Below are 21,362 nucleotides of genomic sequence, written 5' to 3'. Positions count from 1 at the left end.
ATGGTCACATTGGTTGTTATGGACAGGCTTTGCAATCATTGCAGCAGTGAGACTGCAACACACACTCACCCATGCCATTGGTGTGATTGAAGTCCCCCCTCACAATCTTGCAGGAGCGTCCGTCTCCATTACAAACGCCACAGTGGTCCTCTTTGGCGGCGGAGCCGATGATGCCATCACAACCGATTTTCTGGATGAAAGACACAAAATTTTAGTGGCCTGTACAAGCCTGACATCTAAACCAAATCCCTTTTGCCCAAGTGTGTGCCTCTCATTCCGACTTTGATGCTGATGGCATGGAATTGATACATCAAACCCTGACACGTTGAGAAAATGGATTATAAAGTTAACACATTTATCAGGATTTTCAGCTTCATCTAGTACCTTTGTTGTTGTTGTGTTGTTGTAATACGCGGTATTGACCTGAAATATATTATATTACTATAAATAATATTATATATTATGTATATATAATATATATCCTGAATTTATCCTGAATACAAAAAGAATGAATGTGGAATCAGAAACACCTTGTGGCTTGTTACTTGGACCCCAATAGTTCCTATTGTTCACAATTTATTTGCAAATGAGAAAATGTCTATTTACAATCTAGCAATATTCTGTGAATATTACAAAAAAGAAATGGAGAACCTGAAAACTGGCTAGATTGAAATTCATTCATTGTCAGACATACAGACAGACAGACAGAGAGACAGCACACACACCAATGACATTTAAAATCTTCTAACTTTGTGCATTTCCACACTAATCTTTATTGTTTGACACTTTAATGAACAATGACACTTAATACAATGCGCGACAATTTATACACTGCCGTTTTTCTTATTTTGTGTACAGGCACAATCCTGTCTTTTAAGACGGTAAAGACTTGCAAATCTTTAATCAGTGGGAGGAGCAACATTACAGTCCAAAACAAGAAACAAACGAACGTAAATGATTTTAGGTTTAAATCTTAGCTTGAAAAACAAAATGAAAACATAAGAATAAGGGTCAGATAAAAACGTTTTTCGATCAGCTCTTTCAATTTCTTTGTAACAAAAGATAGAATAGTGCCTTGGATGCTAAGGGTGTTTGAAATATAAATCAAATAGACGAGAGGCCAGTCTGCTGTGGCGGCACCTGATGAAAAAAGCTGAAAGATGATGTGCAAAAAAATAATTAGTGTGTGTGCGTGTGCATGATAAAACTGGTATGTATTTCTGAGATGCCTATGTGTGTGTCCTTGAGTCAAAATTACTCCCTCCCTATGTTGCAACTCTGAATCAGCAACCTGCCAGTGGCTCAGATTTACGGGTCCCTAAAGAACAATTGTTAAAAAAATAAAACACACACTCACAAAAACAAGCAAGGAGGCCTAGAAACACAAAAATGCATCATTCCATGTCTATAGTTTGCTGATTCAGGGTCTGTGCTGAGCTCCACTTCCACTATTCTATCTTTATTACCAACCAAATGTATTAATCTTCTGTATTCCTTCTCCAAGTTTCTCTTGGACTTGGACTTCTCTAGTACTTGTAGCGCACGCGCACACGCACACGCACACACACACACACACACACACACACACACACACACACACACACACACACACACACACACACACACACACACACACACTTATCCTAACTCAGTCTTCCTGTTTGATCTTGCACTTGTATCCCTAAGGTGAAGATTTAAATCCTAGGACAGTTTATTGTTAATTTCACTATTAATTTTCCTAAATAAAAACTATTAAAATCAAGATATTGGACAATTGGTCAAGTAGAGGGGATGGTCCAATGGCACCAATGGACATTAACACACATGGTTTTCAAAATAAAATACCAACTTAAAAAGTGAAACAAGAATACTTATTTACTTTGAGTATGGGATTAATGCCAGAAAAAGTCAGATGATGGGCTAAAGTCTATTCTTTTTGGTCGATCTACCAACACTACTATTGAGCACCCTGCTATATTCTTTTAGATCCCTGTCTGTATAGACAATAAAGACCACTAATTATCTGTGTTCATATTCTGTGAAAATAAGAAGCACCTACCTGACATCGTCCATTAACACACAGGTCAGCCTCATATGGTCCACAGGGCGTCCCATCCATCACCCTTTCAGACATCAGTACTGGGATATCCCGACCCATTGGACTGCAGAACAACACACATGGCTTCTCTGCACACACATTATGTCACGGTTTAATGTTATTTATGAAAGGTCATTTATTCAAGATTATGTTGATAATATATCAGAATCAGAAAAATTTACTGTCATTGTTCAACAAGTTGAGCAACGAGATTAAAAATGTTTCCACATTCAGTGCCGGAGAGACGTTAAAGCGAGCAATAAGGTTAAAAGATCCTCTTAAAATAAATAAATAAGAGAAGAAAGGTAGGAATATAAATACAACAATTCTACTAACAAATATTTCACATTGCCAGATTTTTTGTATTGCACTTGTGGTCAGTTATGTTAGTTAGCAGTATTAAGTAAAATAATGGCGGATGGGAAGAAGCTGTTTTTTAATCTGTTCTGCATCTAAAATGCTCCAGTGAGAGAGGTCTCGGAGGATCCTATCAAATTCTGTTCATCATGCTGAGGCACATATGTCAACATAAAAAGTATGTTTGGATCTCCAGGAGCACAAATTGGACAGCAAAATAGATATCTTAGCAAAGTTACAAACGCACAACAAAATGTCAGCTGGATGAATATGAATGTCTCACCATCATTAATAATGGATGTCAACATGCTGCCCTTCTTCTTGCTGGCATAGCGGTCGTAGGACAAACACTGAAGGTCTCTGAAGCTTGGCGCCCCCTTGGGACAAGGAGTACCTTCACAGGCCTTGTGCTGCACGCTGGTCTTCTGGCAGTGCTGCCCACCAGGTCCAGGCCTGCAAACAAAAACACAAAATAAAAATGGAACTAGATTATTTTAAGCGACACAGTGGTTAACACTACAACCCCACGGCAATAAAGTTTCAGGTTTACTTGAAGCTTGAGTCAGTGCAAAGTCTTTATGCTCTCCCCATTTATGAGAAGAGCATGCATCTGTCAATTCAAGACTTATTCCTACATTCCTATGTCAGAGTATATGGAGTACATATGACTGGTTGTGTGTGTGTTCTGTGACAGTCTGGGCCAACCTTGATAGGGTAATGAGCAGTAAAAACTGAACATAAACAAGTCCCATAAAAAAAATAATAATAATATTGGGGACTAATATGGAGTGAGTGGGGTTTTTTTCCCCTGACATTTTGTATCTATAAAAAAAAACAGAGTCATCAACAACACCAAGAAAAGATCACCTAAATTGACTCCTTAACAAAGCCTAAATATCCAGGTTCATGTTGTTCAAAGAGTTTGGAACCAGTAGCGTAAAAATAAAAGGCAAAATAACCATACTGCTGAATGACATTTGTCATCATTTCTTTGATGTAAGTTCAGCGGTGATACTTACGGCGGGTTGTCACATTTCCTTTGTCTGAACTTCACTCCAGTCCCACAGGTTCGACTGCACATGCTCCACTGACTCCAGGAGCTCCAGTCTCCATCAACATGCTGGGGGATGGGAGTCTTGCTTACACACTCACCTGCCCGGCACCACTATCGTACACATTCACACACGTAAAAACAATGTGATATTAGACAATAGGCTCCTGAACAGAATTGCTTCTCCTCCTACCTTATCTGCCCCACACTCGGTTCCATCCAGAGGAGGATCTAGTTTGGTTTTGCAGGACGCATCTCCCTCCACCAAACACCACAATCCTTCACACATCAGGTGCTACAACACAGACACGCACGCACAAATGCAAGCACACACACTTGTTTAAGTAAATACATATATAGGAATAAACAAGCAACTTGATGAGCCTAAGTGTGAACCCGAATTCTCTACATTAACTATAAAATCGGATCACAAGGCACATGAAGCAGAGCTGTCCATACAAAGAAAAATAATAACTTTGATTACAAAAAATCACCTGGGATAAATTGGAATGAATGTGAGCATGATCATATCAATATATGCATTATTAAATACATACAATATATATTTTAAAGAAAAAACCTTGAGTAGGTTTTTATTCATTGGCCACTACAGATCTGAGATAAAAGAACTGTGAAATCAACCTCTTTTGTTTGTAATGCTGCCATGGTAACCTTAGTGGTAAATGAAAGTCTATTCCTTTTAATAACATTCGAAGCCCTTAAAGCCAAAGGCACTCAATCACTTCTTAGGTGATGTCAGTCCGTTACAGTTCAGGACTCGGGCCTTGAGGGAACATCTTGATCAAGTCAAAATCTGCCTTAACCTGCCTCTACGGGCTTATCGACCTATCCTTGAATAGGTTATTCATAGGCTATTAACAAAGGAATTTGTAACCACTTTTTTGCCTTCAAAATAACCGATTAAATCTGTTCAACATGTCAAATTACGTGTGATGATGTCAGCGAGTTCAAGTGTGGTGCACCCTGAGCAAAGTGACAGATTTTAAACAGACTAGAACAATGCTGAAAACATGTGGAGATAATTAAGTGAAAGAGAACTATCATGAGGAGCTTGCTGTTATTGGATTCAAACTTGACAACAACTGTGCAATTTGCACTTTTGTTTCAATTTACTATGGAATTCAACTGCATTGCTTCAACAGAAACAAACAGATGTTTCATAGGGTACCAGCAAGGTCCTGCAAGAGTGGAAGTGGTGAATGAATTAAAGACTAAATTACAGGCTGAGGTAGGCAAGGTTGTTCAATTGATCAAATGTTGTTTATAATCAAGTATTTTTTATGGAGCTAAATGCACAAGCAATTTAACTTGTTTCTAGGTCCTTTTTTTATCATTATCTACCATTATTCCCAACTCAGTGGAAGAAAAGTGAAGCTTATTTTCAGATTATTCCAGTTGCTAGAGTCAAACAACCCCCTCAATTAGACATCCCAAAAATGGACATTGAACTTATCCTCGTCTTATTTGTCATACTGTATGTTGCCTGTATAAATCAAACGAACAATCAAACAAAGAGGTAGAAAGGAGGTGGAAGTTAGTTTCTTTTGTGGCAAGTTTGTCACTATTGGTTTTGACATTTGTATTTGTTTTTGAACCCTCACACAAAAATGCACTGCATAAGCCCATACTGTAAATATTACTTCCCTCAAGACTACTTCCTTACTCCTATTCTATGCACATTTACAACTTTCCAAAGGCCACATGCATCACATTTATTTTTAATAATAATGTTCAGAACAAATGTTGTACCTCCATGTCATTGCAGAAGGTGGCGTTGGTGCCAAAGAGAATCTGGCACTGCTCATCAACACTGTAGTGCATTCCAGGCAGTTTGGGAGGAAGGCGGACCTGGTATCTGCTCCGCGGGTCTGTGTGCAAGAGGCAGGCACTGCCCTTTGACCTGTTCGATAAATGCCAAATGAGGAGGGTGGGAAAAGTTTAATTCAGCCCTAGAACTCACACCATAATTAGAGCAAACACTACCCAAAAGTAGAGACACTTCTTTCCATTAGACATTATGGACTGTCTGTCTCCTTTGTTGTCCACTGCATGCAATTTTTTTTAAAATCATCTCATGGTATAGATGATATTGGTGGATGAAGTCTTCATGGCACATATTGTTATGCTCACCTTTTACAGCTTTTGCAATGTTTAAATAACTTTCAAAATCAAGCAACATGTGAGTGAAACTCAAATGGATTGCACTTGAGCACTCGTACACCAGCAGGCGTGTCCCCACAAGGAGCTTGAGGCTTCAGTGGTATCCCATGGTGAAAACTTCAAGTGATATCAGGGTAGAGGCATTTTTAGTCTGGAGTACTCTGCCAACTTTACTGGACTGAATTACTAAAGCTCATGAAACACAAAGAACAAACCATTATTATTTAGTTAACAAAATATTTTTTCTTTTATCTCCCAGGCTTTATGTAATCTGTATTTGTTTTTATTAGCAACCTTTTTTGGCTGTTTTCTGCCTTCATGTGGTGGGACTAACAAAATTTCCCATTACTATGTTTACCATTTTACACCCTTGTTGCCTCTCAATCTTAATCGCTTACATGGGTGACATCGTCTTAGTCGTCAGATTCTCAGGGCCTACTCATAGCCAAGAGTTGCCTTTGGGATCCAGCCAATGTCAGATGGGTTGCAAATGTATACTATTTATACAGAAAGATTTGAGCAGACATGAACTTGAGATTAACACGAGAGTGCAGGGGACAGATTCTGTGATGAGGTCTGGCTAAGGGGCCAAAACATCAGTCACATCAGTGTGAGGATAATGGAGTCCAATATTTTCTGCATCCAAAACCACTTTGCGCAGTAAAAACACAGAAACATTTATCACTGTGTGCGTGTGTGCGTGTTTTGCGAAAGTGGCTACTCTAGATCTCAATCAAATCCAGAAGCGGATTTTGGCTGAGCAGAGCATGACTGAGTTCGATTTTCCATTTGCTTGGCAGTACGTGCTCTTCAGAAAGGACACAGAAGACTTCCAACTGAGAGAAACAGGGAGTGAAAAAAGAGAGTAAAAAAGGAAAGACATGTAGAAAATAAAACCTAAATCTGTGATTTGGATCAGTATTGATGGACAAGTCACAAGATTTTGTCGTATGTGCTTAGAGTGGTCATGAAACCATCAGAATAAAAAGTAAAAATATATACAGGAATTGTTTGTGATGTTGAATGCAAGATTATACTCTCACTCAACAACATTCACACTAGGAAGAGAGATCTAATTTTCAGTTAAAGCTATGACGTTACCTGAGGAAGTTCTCCAAATCATCACGACTACAGGAAGACCAGGAGAGGTCACTGGGGTTTCTTCCCTTCACCCATTCACCGGACATGATGTGGGAGTGGCCGGTGCATTTGGTATGGTCGTCATCATGGCTCATCCCCATACTGGCAGAGAAAAAAAAACGGGGGTTCAAATTGGGTATGAAGGACCAGAAATGATATAAGTAGAACTAAATGTATTAATACAAAACAAAATGTATAAATAAATGTGTCTATAAATATCAATATGTCAAAATAACTAAATTACTTCTGATTTATTTTTTGTCGAAGAACGGTACTATTTCTATGTATATATACATTAAGTTTATATACATTTTGACTTTTATTTAGTTGTACATGTATGCATACATTTTGTCTTTAATTTTTTTATGTTTTATACATTTCGTCTTTTATTTATTGATGTATTTATACATGTCGTTGGTTGTATGAAAATTAAGTAGTCGGGTCGAACATGAGTCTAAATTGGACTAGTTACAGAGATGTCAGCGGATCAACTACCACTGCCTTGACGAGCATCATACGTTCACTTAGCTTCACCCCTTACTTTGGATAATCATAGGAAGATCGAACGTGTACATGCTATTGCCAATGATCTATGATCAGCGCTGATATACTGTAGATGTGGAATTAGATAACAGTCCAGGAAATATTTTGTATAATGTGCTTAGTTTTGCGCTGTTTACTTTTATGTCTTGTTAGCTACGTTGTTTTCGTGATTAGAGTACATGAGTTATTGATTTCCTGGACAGCTTGTTGAGCAAAATGCAATGTAATGTCTCTTTTCAAGTCTAACAAATAATTTAAATACTCAACTAGTACATTCTTCAGAAAAAACTCTCTTGTGTCAATTATGTGAGAATATAAACAACGTCTAAACATTTTCAATAAGCATATTATTCAATATTAAGTTACTCATCATTACAATGTCTCTAACTTTTGCCAATGTCAAAAAAATAAAAATGCATCACGATAAGATTTGAAAAAAGTCATGAAATAAATTAAAATGATTAACAGGGGCTAGATCCCAGAGCTCCGGGGTCCAGGGGCAAGGGCCTAATCTACTGCCATATGATATGAAAAAAATAAATAAGAGGTGTTTGACCGATTAAAGTAGGAGATCCACAGACTTCTTTCATGAGGCTCCTGGTTGTAAAATCAGTGTCAGCACATGAACACAACTTATCAAGTTGGTTTGCTAAGATTTCAGGAAAGATTTTGCCACTCTTCGTGCAACATCGAAACTATAGACTTGTTGCTGCAAGAGTGATAGTTTCGAGATCGACATCGATTGCTTTAGTTTGTTTTGCCTGTCTAATCAATCACTGCTTTAGAAAGACATTAGGCCCGCCTATTTAATTTGCATACTGCCAACGAAATGTCCAAATGACAAAATGTATAAATACACGAATACATAAGATGAAATGTATAAAAACATAAATAAATAAAAGACAAAATGTATAAATACATGTTCAAATAAATAAAATGTAAGAAGTATTTTATTTTATTTTACATTTTGACATATTGATATTAATCCACATTTTTATTAATTTAGATAAGATAATCATATATAAACTAAGACAATAATACAATTAACTCTATTCAGCTCTATTCAGAATTAGGGTCAAAACACTAGTAGGATCAACATTTTTGTCTGCCTGCAATCACACCTCTATATTATTATATATATATTTTGTATAAAAAAGAAGACGGAAGACGAAGACGGCGACACCCCGGGGACAGGAAACAACGCCTACAACATGTGACCTCTGCCAGAGAACATTTGAATAATTAGATTAACAGGAGACAGGAGGCGAACTCTCTCAGCAGGGGACCGGTGACACAATTTGGCCGGAAGACCCGACCTCCTGGGCGGGGGATTTGACTTAAAAAGAGCGAGTTTTCTACAGCTTTGGGCCATTCTGTCCTGGACTGACAATTTGTGAGTCTGGGGAACTGTGGTTTGCCTCCTGACCCTAGTCCTCTTTTTCCGACTGATGAACCACTGTGACAAACTCAGAGAGCTTACTCTGTTTTAGCTCAGGTGCTCTGCATTGCTGCCGCTGCTTTTGGCACTTGGACTTGCCTTGGTGGATTTTTACGCCGCGCTCGTTCTTAAACAGCCTTCCGCAGATATCGCACCTTTTGCCACAAGCTGTTGCTGCGGAACTACTCTAAAAAGGTGGAGGTCAATACAATAAGAATGCACAGCTCAGCTAATCTGCAGACATGGCCATAAGAGAAATGCAGTCCAGAACCCAGTCAAGAATCAAAATTCTGGTGTGCTGAATTCTGATGAAACCAGACGTTTGTGGATCTTCTACTAAAAATAGCCGCATACTCAAATCCAGAAAATGGGGCACGTACAGAAATATTCATATTTATGAATCTGCACGTACACACAAATAAAAACACTTTTCCTTCGTACATCCGAATCAACATAGAATTAATAGCAGACTCGTTCGTCCCTTTCCACACCCTAATATACATTTTTAAACCATATTTAATATGTGATTTTTCTCTCCGCGATCAGAAAAAACTAATGACAAATGGAAACATGAATTTTAACTGGATTAACAGTTTATATTCATTCAATGAACAAATCATGTGACGGTTTATTTATAAAAGTGTGTTTTTCAAAGAGATTGCTTCGATCACATGATCACATGAGGCAAACCGGCTTTAGCTGCTTTCTTTCTGCAGCTTCAGTGTGATCAAACAATGTTGTTGACTCTCGTAGAGAAAGACTTGAAGCGATCAGACAGTGATCATGTTCGTTACATTATAAAAACAAGCTCATCATTTTTCCTCTTTTTGTCCATTTTTAATTTAATATCCAACTGAGGGCTCAGTCTGTGTCCTCAGGATCAGGAAAACTTTACCTTCTATGAAGCATGATCCTATTTCGGTTTGGAAAACCTGCCAGGTTCTATTAATATTATTCATTGGGCACTGCACTAGCTCCTTGACACACAGGACAATCATTCCTTGTACTGCGAGTGCTTTGATGGATGAGTCAGTGTGGAATCTTATATTCTGTGCAATCCTTTCTCTCCCAGCCTCTGGAGTATGTAGAGAGACGTAATGTACAAGAAACCTCAAGGCTCTTGGCTCCAACACAAAGCTGCCGTGGAGTTTCATGTCATTTGGCACCATGAATGTGTAAATGAGGTGTGTACAACGGTTTTATATGTGGCTCTTTCATGCACACGTCATATGTAGAGTTTTGGCAATGAATGCATCATTTACTTATGTTTACAGCTACAACTTGGAGCTCTGGAGCCACAGGCAGACATTCAACCTCCCTGGTGAGTTACATGTGGCTTTGGAAGGTAAAATAATAGTTTTGAAGTAAAGATTTGGCTGTTTCATTCAGCCATTCACAGCCCCTTACACATCACAGTAACTCAACGATTATATGTTTGGAGTTATTTACTAAAATCTCTCTGTGTGTATTTAATAGAGCGTGGAGTGGAGAAGTTTGTGTGTTATTAGCTGATACTATAATGATTCTAATACAAATAATGAAACTTTAAAACTGTAACCAGATCAAAAAGAAACACAGATTTTGGTCCAAAAAACTTTCAACATGATAATAAAACAGACATATTGATACAGATTAGGATTCAACTGTGATTTGACTGTCCGTTTTTCTTTTAAACTCATCTTAAAACACACTCTAAAGCAACTTTTTTGCTTTTATCCAGTATATAGTTCACATTTATTCTTGTTATTGTATATCCTTAGATGTAGTGTCTTATCTTAATTGTATACGTTCCTATCTAGTTTTCTTATTGTATTATTGTTCTCTGTTGTATTATTCACTTAAGTGCAGCATTTGTGTTATGGTATGGTATATGTTAGACAGTCACTACCTTTACAACTCAAACTTAGAAACATAGTTTTAGGTCCACTCGAACATTTCTGAAAGGTATATAAGCCACCATGACCTGGATGAGTGAGAACATTTCAGACAAAGGAAACAGCCTTTTATGGTTACTTTTACTTTCAACCACTATTCGATTTTACAAATCACTTCTTAGCATTGTACAGTGGCACTAAAGGACCTTTCTACCGTGGAAATGAGTGGATAAATTATACATTGCATAAGGGCTTGAATTGGCTATCATGTGTTAGTTTCAGAATGTAGTAATTGTTTATCCAGAGACTTACTTGTGACCCAGCTCATGGGCGACGGTGAAGGCAAGATTCAGTCCATTATCCTCTGCAAGCACACACTTCCTCTTGGCACTACAAACACCTCCGAGGTAGGCAATACCTATGACATATTGACACAGGAGGAGAAATGTTAGGCCCTGCGTGTGGAAGAATATGACTTCTGCATTTAAACTATGAATGTTTATATTAAGACTGAAATTACCAAGAGGGACGGTGAATCATTCTATGATGTTAAAACAATTATATCTTCACTCTGTCTTAACCTGCTTAAAGGTAGTTACCATTACACTTACCAAACAATGACAACAAACACATCACATAAGCAATACAGTTGAGATTGTTTTTTCGATGGTGACTCTGTTGACATTGGTCAGTAGTCCAAGTGAAGGATCTGCACACAATGTGTTCCAGCCCCCCTGTTTTGCTTCAAATCAGTTTGCTGTGACATAGAGAATCATAAAGAATCTGTAACCCTCACCCTTACTCTTCTGACTTGTGTGCCTGCTCTTTAACTGACAATATCAATGAAAGTTCAAAGATTTCTCGAATATTAGATGTCTGGAGCATCTTGTGGACTTGTCTTTGGATTGTTATTAATGAGTAGAGATCTTACTCTGATCTGAACCCGTCACCATTCTGGAGCTACATTCAATACTGCATAGGGACTGTTTATTAATGCCAGGAACTATACACAGTGATAACATATATGTCACTTGTTTAACCAGAAACACACAAACAAAGGGTTATGAATGTATATTTCATAAAGATATAATGTAGGGAGGAAAACTATGTGAGACGTGTGAAGCCAGAAAACATTAATTACCGTGCGTATGCATGTTCACCAAAAATATCTCATTTTCTACTCACCCTCATGTCATCTTAGGGTTAGGATTAGTTTCAGAGTAATCTGTTCACTCATCTTTGTGTTCATCTTAATCCAAAACCACGTACCTAAAATCTTCCAAATACCCTTATGGTGCTCGTCCTTAACACCCACCTTATATTGTAGCCTTAACTGATATCTTTCGCTACAAACAAGTTTAAAAAAACGATTTAATTACATTTTTCTGAATAATTAATAATGTCGAGGCTTCAAGACAAGATGAACGTTATAGACGATGATGAAAACTATGAACATTGAGCTCCAATTGCTACATTAAAATTTACTTTTGTCTATAACTCTAAAAATGTACAGATTACTCTGAAAACAATCCCTTAGTCAAAATGAGGTTGAGTAGAAAATGGGTGAAATTTGGGTGAACTGGTACTTTAATGGAAATTCTAAAGTAAGTGAAATAGTATTTAAAATTAGTTGAGGAGAGTGTTTATTCCTCAATGTTTTCAACTACAAATTGCAAAGTCAGTCCTAACATTTTATTGTGTTCTACGTGACTTAGATAACTTAAATTGTTGGAAGAATTCCTTCGTATTTTAAATATTCTGGTGTCTTAATTATTGACATTTCATCATGTGTTTCTGGCTTCTTGAGACTATTACAGGGACCCTTACGATGTTTACTTGAAGATTAGAAAAACCAATGGTGTGAGTTGTTGCAGCGTCTTGTTCATAAAAAACAGTTTGACTTTCGTTTTTTCATGTGTGGCGGCGTTTGTGTCCACCAGAGGGCTCCCTCGTGTGAAAGGATTTCTAAAATTGATCCTTTGACGTCTAGTGAATTCCTCCTGTAGAAACAGCTATTAATACTTAAAGTGATCAGAATCTTAGTATTTAGACGGGTATATGTAATGTGTTCCTTACTGGTGAACGAATCATGTTTGAATAATAACCAGTAAATAAATGATGATAATTAATCAGTCTATATCACAACACATAAAAATCAGAAAACATCTGTGACTAGTAATGTGCCTTTATTTACCTCCCACTGTTCTATGCTACAGTTAATAGCTATCATGGGTCAAAAGTAATAAATATCAATGCATTTAGCACATAAGGTTAAGTAATTATCTTCTTATAAACTTGTGTGAATGTGGATGTTTTAACAATTATTTATTTTATATATATATATAGTCCTGGCAATCTTTTTATTTGACCAAACCAAAAATGAAATACAAATCTTATTGTGAATATTTTAACCCTTGGAAACAAATGTGTTTGAGGTATCCCTTGTATTGCAAGGTGAACAACCCCCTGGGCCTCAGACACACATATGCCTTGACCCAGAGGCAACACAAGGGATATCACAAACACATTGTTTTCGTGCCTGTCCAAAACACCAGGATAATGGAGAACCATCCAGCTTGTTGGTGTGTCTAGCTGCATTTAGGATTAGACCCATCAACCCTTTGTAAATATTCAATAATTTTACCTATACATGATTCAAGAAGTAGAGAGAGAACAGGGAAGATGTAAGAGGGAAAAAAAGGGAATTTGCCTACATCTTAAATGGTAGTCTATGTGCAGATAACACGTTTAACAATATCCACACCTGTTAGCAAATAGTGCCGACAAACATTCTTTCCTCAAGATTAATGTGCAGACCTTCCAGTCCTTCAAAGATTCAGTTCTTCAAAAACCTAAACTGCACATATGACAGTCTTAAGAACATCTTTGTGCAATGAATCTAGATAGTACTTAAGAACACACAAAAAGTAGCAGACCAGCAGGGTGGCCACAGATCCGAGTGATTGCACATGACCATAGTCTGCTGTTTTATACTAAAATGGGTGTAACATTGTATAACTGGAGTCTCTATGGGTCCCTGTGGGGCTGGTAAAAAAAACGTTGCTAGAAAGAACTGAAAAATGAACATTTGTAATTTTTTCCTATCAAAGAATGTTATCATAAAAGCATCACCAACAACACACTACTTCTACAGTGGTTACAGGAAGTGCAGTGTTGATATTAAAGGATATCCAACAAACCATTTCCATTCCAGATAACAGTGTGAGTTAAATGATGCTATTTATTTAAATCCAAACAGCGGGAAATGCACTAGGCTAAAAAAATTGGGTTGATGGAAACAGACGCTTGTCTGTATTACAAGATACCTTTCTCCTCCTCAACACTCTTTACAGCCAATCATGCTTAGTCAGAGCCTGTAATTACATGTGTGAAAGGGTTATGATTTAAGAAACCTTTGTTTGGTTTATTCTTTCTTTTTGTTGTACTGCAAAAACCCTATTGTAGTGAGGTACTTTTAAAACTATCCGTGCTAGCATGTTAACAAGTGTATTGTAGTTGCTCTGAGAGGAATACTACAAATCTGAAATCAATATATATTTAACCACTTGATTGACTGAATTAAAACTAGAAATGCCTGCTTTTCCCTTAAATAATTCTGGGGTGTGGAGCGAATTGATTACAAACTTTATAAAAGTCACAATTTGTATTACCTTTCTTATAAGGAAGGGTTATTTAAAAAACAACCGGTTGAACAAGAAAGACATCAGAAAATCGTAAGTTCTACTTTAAACATGTTTTTGCCCTCTACAGTCATTATGGGTCGCTGAGTTCATTAAAGCTCTTTGGCTCTCATGTTGTCTATGAGCTATATTCAAATGAAATGCAGTTAATAGTGTGCCCACAAAAAAGACAGGAATGAAAGAAATCCGATTTGTGAAGCTGCACAGTGAGGTCAGTGGTGTGGGGGAGATGTGTGCAGCATCAAAGATCCAGTGAAGCTAGCACTTCTGTGAGTTTATCCACAGGACAAAGAGATGTGATTAACACTGCAGCGCTTATCAGGGCTGGATTTGGACCCAGTGTCAGGGGCTCGCTGGCTGATCAAATAGTGATGTGTGGTGGCACATCCAGTGAGATATCCCCTAGAGTCACAAAGCCTCATCAGCCCTGTGGACCTGTTGCACTGTGCAAGAAACTTCAGCCAACCATTTATTTTGCGCTAATTAGCCGTAACAACACCACAGTCTTTCTTTAAACCCCCTCCCAGACTAAAAACACAGGTCTGACATAGCCTGTGAGGTGATCAGGCACACATAAGTGAGCTCATAAAAAGTTGCATACACGTTCACCACAGATTGACCTCAGTAGCTTTCCGGCCTAGCTGACTGACAGACGAGTGACACGGGACATGCTATTCCTCAAAGACCTTTCCTATTGATCCCTGATAAAGTACATGTTGTGTTACTGTCAGTTTCAAACATAAAAAAATATTTTTAACAGGGCTTAAGACACTGTAATTTGTTACACAAGAGTCCTGGACCATGTTGATTGTCAGCATGCAGCAGTATAGCAAAAGAAGACAGCTTTCAGATCGGGTCAACACATCTGAAAACCTACCTAGACATATGATTCTCAAAGCATGTCATCATTAGAGAACAAGTTAACATAGAATGTTCAACTTATAAATAGTTCTCGGATTACTATGAGAATCAGCACAATTTTAAAGGTGGTACTGAATGGAATACGTGTCCGTTTTTGTTTTTAAACACAACCACAATCTGAACAGCCAGGTCGCATTTAATCAGACTTTGAAGTCATTATGACCTGTGCTGCACTATTTTGTAAACAAATGAATGACAAATATGATGGTAAAAAATGTACCATAGGCAGGTGAGAGGAGGGACGACATTCGTGGCTCTCAATCAGACTTTGGATCAAATGTACAATTTTTGGAGGACTGAACACTGCCTAACACATTTTTTAAATATATTTTTGGGGATCCTAGAGACGATTGTGTCCATGAAAAAATAGCACCAGTCATGCAGGTACTCTGATTTCAATAGAATCTGATAAGACTCAATCCTCTGTTGGACTTTTCATTGAACTGTGATCACTCAAGACTTTATTGTTTTTTTGGACCATTCGAATTTATTTTAGGTTATTTGTTATTTATTTGTATGGTCTCTTTGGGATCCTCTGTACTGGTGTTGTGCCATCATTATAAAATGAATTTTCTTTCTCTTCTTATTCCTTTGTTATACATCTGCTCACTGTTTTTCACTTCAAGCCATACAGTTGTATGTTTCTGGTTGTCGTTGCCATGGTTGCTTTTGGTAAACACTGTGGTGTGACGTCATCAATGATTAATTGCACATGCAGGTAACATTATGTGCATGACAGGCCATATTTAAATGCGTAATATAAGTAGTGTAACAAATACATCATATTTGAGCCATATTGAGCTACTTTTGCTTTAGACCTGCAGTGTAAACGTAGTCTTGGACTCCCTTTAACTCTTTAGCTGCCAACAGAGCATACTGTCTAGGTAAGAATGTACACCTCCTTCATATGAATTTATTTGAAGTCAAATGTAAATGTCTGTCTTGTAGTGCAATAGGCAACTAATAACATGTGGTATTTAACATACATTTTAATGCAAAAAATACACCGAAAGCATAAAGAGAACCACTGTGTATAGTTTGAGAATTTCCTATAAATACTATAACGTAAAGCCAAGTCTTAACAGTTTTGTGAGTAGGTGAGTGTTTGGTTGTATAAAAACCACACACACACACACACAGACAGAAGGTGTGAACTTGAACGTTAACTCACACCAGCCAGCAGCGACTCCCTAGCCTCAACCATGAGCCCCCTGTCAACCAGACCTCCGGCTGTATCAACAGCCAGCCTGCCCCCTAATCTTACAGTTACATCTCTACACCAGCAAAGCAAACACAGGAAATAGGATACTGTTACAATTATTACTTTTATCCCAGTCCTGCCCACCGTCACACTTACTTCCTCCAGCTCTGCTGAACTATGACAGGAGTCCTCAAACTTCCCAGCAGTTCATAAATAGATGAATGCAGAATTGGGAAGTATAGTAGGATTTTTTTGTGGGAGGTACACATGTATTATCATTCATATTTGTCTTAGCATATTGTGTAAATGGACAGTGAAATTAAAAAATATCACCAAAATCGCAAACAAGATCTCTTACCAGGCCAAAATCTATTTTACTACCAAAAAAACAAGATTTAAAAGACAAAGTCAATGGAGTTATTATCTGCATATTGGCCAGTGTTTGAGTACTGCAGCAGCTGGAAATGTATAAATATTCTTTTGTTCTGGAGTTACAATTGACTGCCTCTGCGTGAATCGGAACTCAGAAGACACAGATGGCAAGTGTTACCTGATTCTGAAAGAAAGTTTAGATGAAGTCTGTCCCTTGCTTGACAGGAAGTGGGTCAAACTCATGGATCTCTACATTCCACAGTGAGTCAGAGAAACATTACTGCTGAGAAAATCCACAACCTTTTCAAAACAGACCTGGGTTGACTCAAACTTGAATGATGATGAATCACAAACTGACTTTATTTTAAATTTTATATATTAGCCAATGTCCCGATTTATAATTCGAATGGTAAGCCATGGCTGTCAAATTGTTTTCCTTTGGTAGCACAACATAGAGTGAGATGAAGGTAATGGTCATCAACAAACACTTTGCAACTATGAGAATCATTTTAAGAATCTGACGGGGTTAAATTTCTCTCAATATTTTCCAACCACATTCCAACTAACTAATGTTGGACTCGTTTTCCAAAAGCATTGAGGCAACCGGTTATTAGAACTACTGTATAATAATCTTTAATAATAAACTGAGTCGAGGTACTCTTGTGACTTTTGGATTACATGAACAGATTCAAAATAGTCCTTTACTCTCTGCCTAGGCATGGACTGGTCTGCGTATAACTGACCAGACCCACAAATGAAACACTTTCTATCTGTGGAATCTTATCAATGTTGTTCCATGGCCTCATTTCTTTGGATAAGGTGCCATTTTGGCAAGCTTGACATTCTGCAAGGGGAAAATGGGGAGGTTGCTAGGACCTTTTATGAGTGCTGTCATTATAGTGAGGCTCAAATAGGGTCACACACTGTGGGCTTGCTTATACAAAGGGCAGGAGTGTTCTCATTGTGCCGAAGATTAGCATGTTGAAGGTATTACAGCCGGGCAGAGCCACGCAGGGCCAGGCATCGCCAGGAGCTGCCACTATGCCTTTCTACTCACAACACTGGCTCTGTCTGGACCTACCGCCAAGCTCTATAAATATTTTAACATACATGCAGTTTTGCTTTCAATGCTTTAAGAGATATTTGATGATGACTTCACTAGGATTTTTTTCGACAGAAAACAGCCATTTTCACCTGGATTGTGTGAATTCATTATGCATGTCTCAAACTGTATTTCACCCAGCTGTGGATCAGAATCAGCATTCAACTATCACTGCATAAGTCTATACACCCTGCGCCAGGGAAGTCAGGATTAGCCTGTGTGCATGGGTACCATGATATAATTATTTTGACATCCTCTTATTCAGAGATCAGTCTAAATCTGCAACTTAAGGTTTGATGATCAAACTGTTTATGTTAAATCTGAAGACGATAAAGCTTTTGCGACTTAAATTTCAGACCTGCTTTCGAGGAGGATTGTTGCAGGAAAACTGCATTGTCATGAGAGCCTATTAGTCAGTTTATCTTTGTCTGCGAACAGGTTTATTTTTCACTTACAAACCAGCGAATGCAAGCATCAAATCTGATAACGAAATCTCTCGCTACAGCAATGTTTTATTTTTATTGAGCTATGTTATTGAAAGGAAGAAAGAAAATTTGTACCTGGTAACATGCAGGTCTCTGTGAAAACAAACATTTTAGATAAATTCTGAACATTATCTCAATGTTCATCTGGAGTTCATCATCAATCGCCTTGAAGTTTGTCTACAGCCATGCACCGTGAAATAACTTGATGCCCGCAGATTAATCTCTGTGGAGGCAGAAATGATCCACGCATACATTTCCTAAGACATTAAAAGAAGATGTATTTGATGTAGATGTATTTTATTAGATGTAATTTTTTTTCATGATGCGTAGGTGCCGCCTCTCGTCGTAAGTATCTGAGATAGGCTCCAAAAACCCGGCGGGAAGTGTGGGAATCAGCTGGAAAAATGATTTAATGAATATTGTGTGACATGGCTCCCTCTCGATTACACTATTGAGTGTTGTTTTGTGTAGTATTAGGGTCATTGCACAAAACTGGTTCAATTTGTGTCTATTCTTTTTCATAAAACGTGTCACAATGTAAATCATTAGTTCTTCGAGTCACAAGAGTACCTCGACCCAGTTTTGATCATGCCAATAGTTGTAGTGTGAGATCTAATCTCATATTCCTTAAGTTTTGCCAGCTGTCTTTAGTTGTCAATGTGATTGTTTCACAGCACATTAGTTTCTTATAAAGCATACTTAGCACAACTTGAATAGTTATCCTGCAATTAGAAACAGTTTATGAAATGATAAGATTCGACACCAGCCACAGTGTGGTGGGAAGGCATGCATGTACGCAGAGAGTTCAACAGCCTAACTGTGTCAGGGCCTGCAGAGCAAAGGAGGGCATGAAAAGAGATGAACAGCTTAACGAGAAAAAGGAAGAAAATACTTTCTTCACTCCTTTGGGTCACTAAGGCTGAGACGCCATGGTTCAGTGCGCGTCTGTTGGGTAATAACACAACCTGCTCTGTACACACACTCAACTAAATGAACTGTCAAACTGGGCTGTAAGAAAAGTCGACTTCACCTTCCCTGTGTTATCCTGGAAAGCACAGAATAGAACAACTATTTAAAAACTTAATGGACTGTTTTAAAGCACCTCTGAAATATAAATTTGTACAAAAGCGGAGTTCTCTTAAACAATTTACTTTCACATCAATACAATACAATACTTTTTCCTTATTCTCTGTAGGCTGATAAGGATTATTATGCTTCTATTACTACACAATATTATGATTATGTCTTCTCTGACAAACCTACAAACACGTATATATGAGCTTTCATGAGTGGCAAACGGTGACAATCTTCTTTTTTTTTTACTATCACCTTTTATACTTGCTTTCACATTTTTGTCCCGTATTTAATTAATTATACCAAAAAAGCTGAAACTATTTTTTTTACCTAAACACTGGACCACCCTTCCTCAGATGTTTGATATCAAAAGAGCTATTGCAGTTCTGGCGCCTTTTCAGCAAAAGATGAATTTTCCTACCATCTCTGAAATAAAGAAGAAAAGTTTGAAAAAGGTTTTAATTCAAACATATCCAGGGCAGTAAATGCAATGTATTAGGCTAAAAAAACACCCACAATCTGAGTTCATGTGGTGCAATAGGGAAATTAGCTGAAAAGGGAGTACTTTTGTTTTTGTAGCTTACGGCCAAGTCCTTTGGCTTCTATTCTTATAAATCAGTTGAAGTTGACAGGTTACAGGATTGCATAATGGAGCACCAAAGAAGTTAAGAGTCATGAGAATTGTACAACAAATTACTACACCTTCTTATTGTGTATGTAGGGAGTTGGGAGACATGACATACCAGATATCCTTTTCACAGAGACAATGTGTTTCAATTATGTTTCTTGGTGAGGGTGTCATATTTAGATCCCGCCATTACACTGTTGGCTTTAAAGCATATCAATTAATGCACAGATTATACATAAAATACAATAATGATTTCCTCAGAAAACTGAGGGTTGAACTGATGAAGCTCAAAAGTCAACTGTCTGAGGACTGATATCAAAAACTGCTCACAAAAATGTAATTTCTTTTAAACAAAGCCAAAACAGAACTGAATTTTTGGGGAATACTGATGACTTGATGATTTTAAGAAGAAACTTGCTTTAACTTAACTTAATCAACTTTAATTAGTGAAAATAGTAAAAAAAAAAAAAAAAAAAAAAATATTGTTAACACTTTCTATCTTGTCTTTATCAAAAAAATTCCTTGAAATGAAAAATTTCAATCTTATCATCTCAATAGCTCATTGGTCAGCCTGTATTGTAGAAATACTACAGCAGAAATACTAATGTTATACTAGTATACTTACTATACCGTTTTTTACCAAGGATTGTACCTTATCCAGTTGGAATGCACTTTTTTGTTTAAAACTCCAAAGACATACATTAAGATGTAAGAGTCAGTCACAAGGGAAAGGCAGAAGAGGCTTAAACAGCTGAATGGCAATTCCATTCCAAGAAAGTTAACGCATGTATACTCTTGTTTGTTCATGTCTTATAAATTCACCTGATATATTAATACAATAACAGAAATTCAACAAAGTGGAGCTACATAAATTGCATAAAACGAGGTATTTAGACAAAATGAACCAGACTATAAAATATATATTTTTCCTATACTTTCCTTTAATAAATACAATAGTTGTGTATAGTTGTGTAATAGGCCATTCTTATAAGCAATTAATCAATTTTACTTTTTCAATATTTGTTTGTCAACCAGACCATGCAATAATTAACACAGCAGCGCAAGGAAATCTACATCTTTTCACCTAGGACAGACCCAACAAAAACAACAGCAGCCTTCATTCACTCCGAAGTATATCATATGTTTCCATTTGAATGCATCTGGCCTGCACACTGCCAGACATGATGTGATGTTGA

At 37.4% G+C, this 21,362-nt stretch overlaps 1 protein-coding gene across 2 annotated transcripts in view; it reads right to left on the bottom strand.

The window, feature by feature from the left end:
- adamts17 (ADAM metallopeptidase with thrombospondin type 1 motif, 17) overlaps positions 1-21,362 on the bottom strand; it is a 57,006-nt gene that overhangs the window by 12,099 nt on the left and 23,545 nt on the right. For both annotated transcript variants that reach the window (XM_087785419.1, XM_087785420.1), the window contains exons 8-15: positions 10,995-11,100; positions 6,789-6,929; positions 5,277-5,427; positions 3,700-3,801; positions 3,475-3,620; positions 2,739-2,908; positions 2,060-2,187; positions 70-190 (exon numbers count right to left, since the gene is read on the bottom strand). In XM_087785419.1, coding sequence (XP_087641545.1) covers positions 70-190; positions 2,060-2,187; positions 2,739-2,908; positions 3,475-3,620; positions 3,700-3,801; positions 5,277-5,427; positions 6,789-6,929; positions 10,995-11,100 — 1,065 coding nt within the window. The remainder of the gene's footprint in view (positions 1-69; positions 191-2,059; positions 2,188-2,738; positions 2,909-3,474; positions 3,621-3,699; positions 3,802-5,276; positions 5,428-6,788; positions 6,930-10,994; positions 11,101-21,362) is intronic.

The sequence above is a fragment of the Callionymus lyra genome, chromosome 2 (genome assembly GCF_982586985.1).
Source record: "Callionymus lyra chromosome 2, fCalLyr1.hap1.1, whole genome shotgun sequence".
In the NCBI taxonomy this organism is placed as follows: Eukaryota; Metazoa; Chordata; class Actinopteri; order Syngnathiformes; family Callionymidae; genus Callionymus; species Callionymus lyra.
This window is presented reverse-complemented; position numbering and strand designations above follow the sequence as displayed.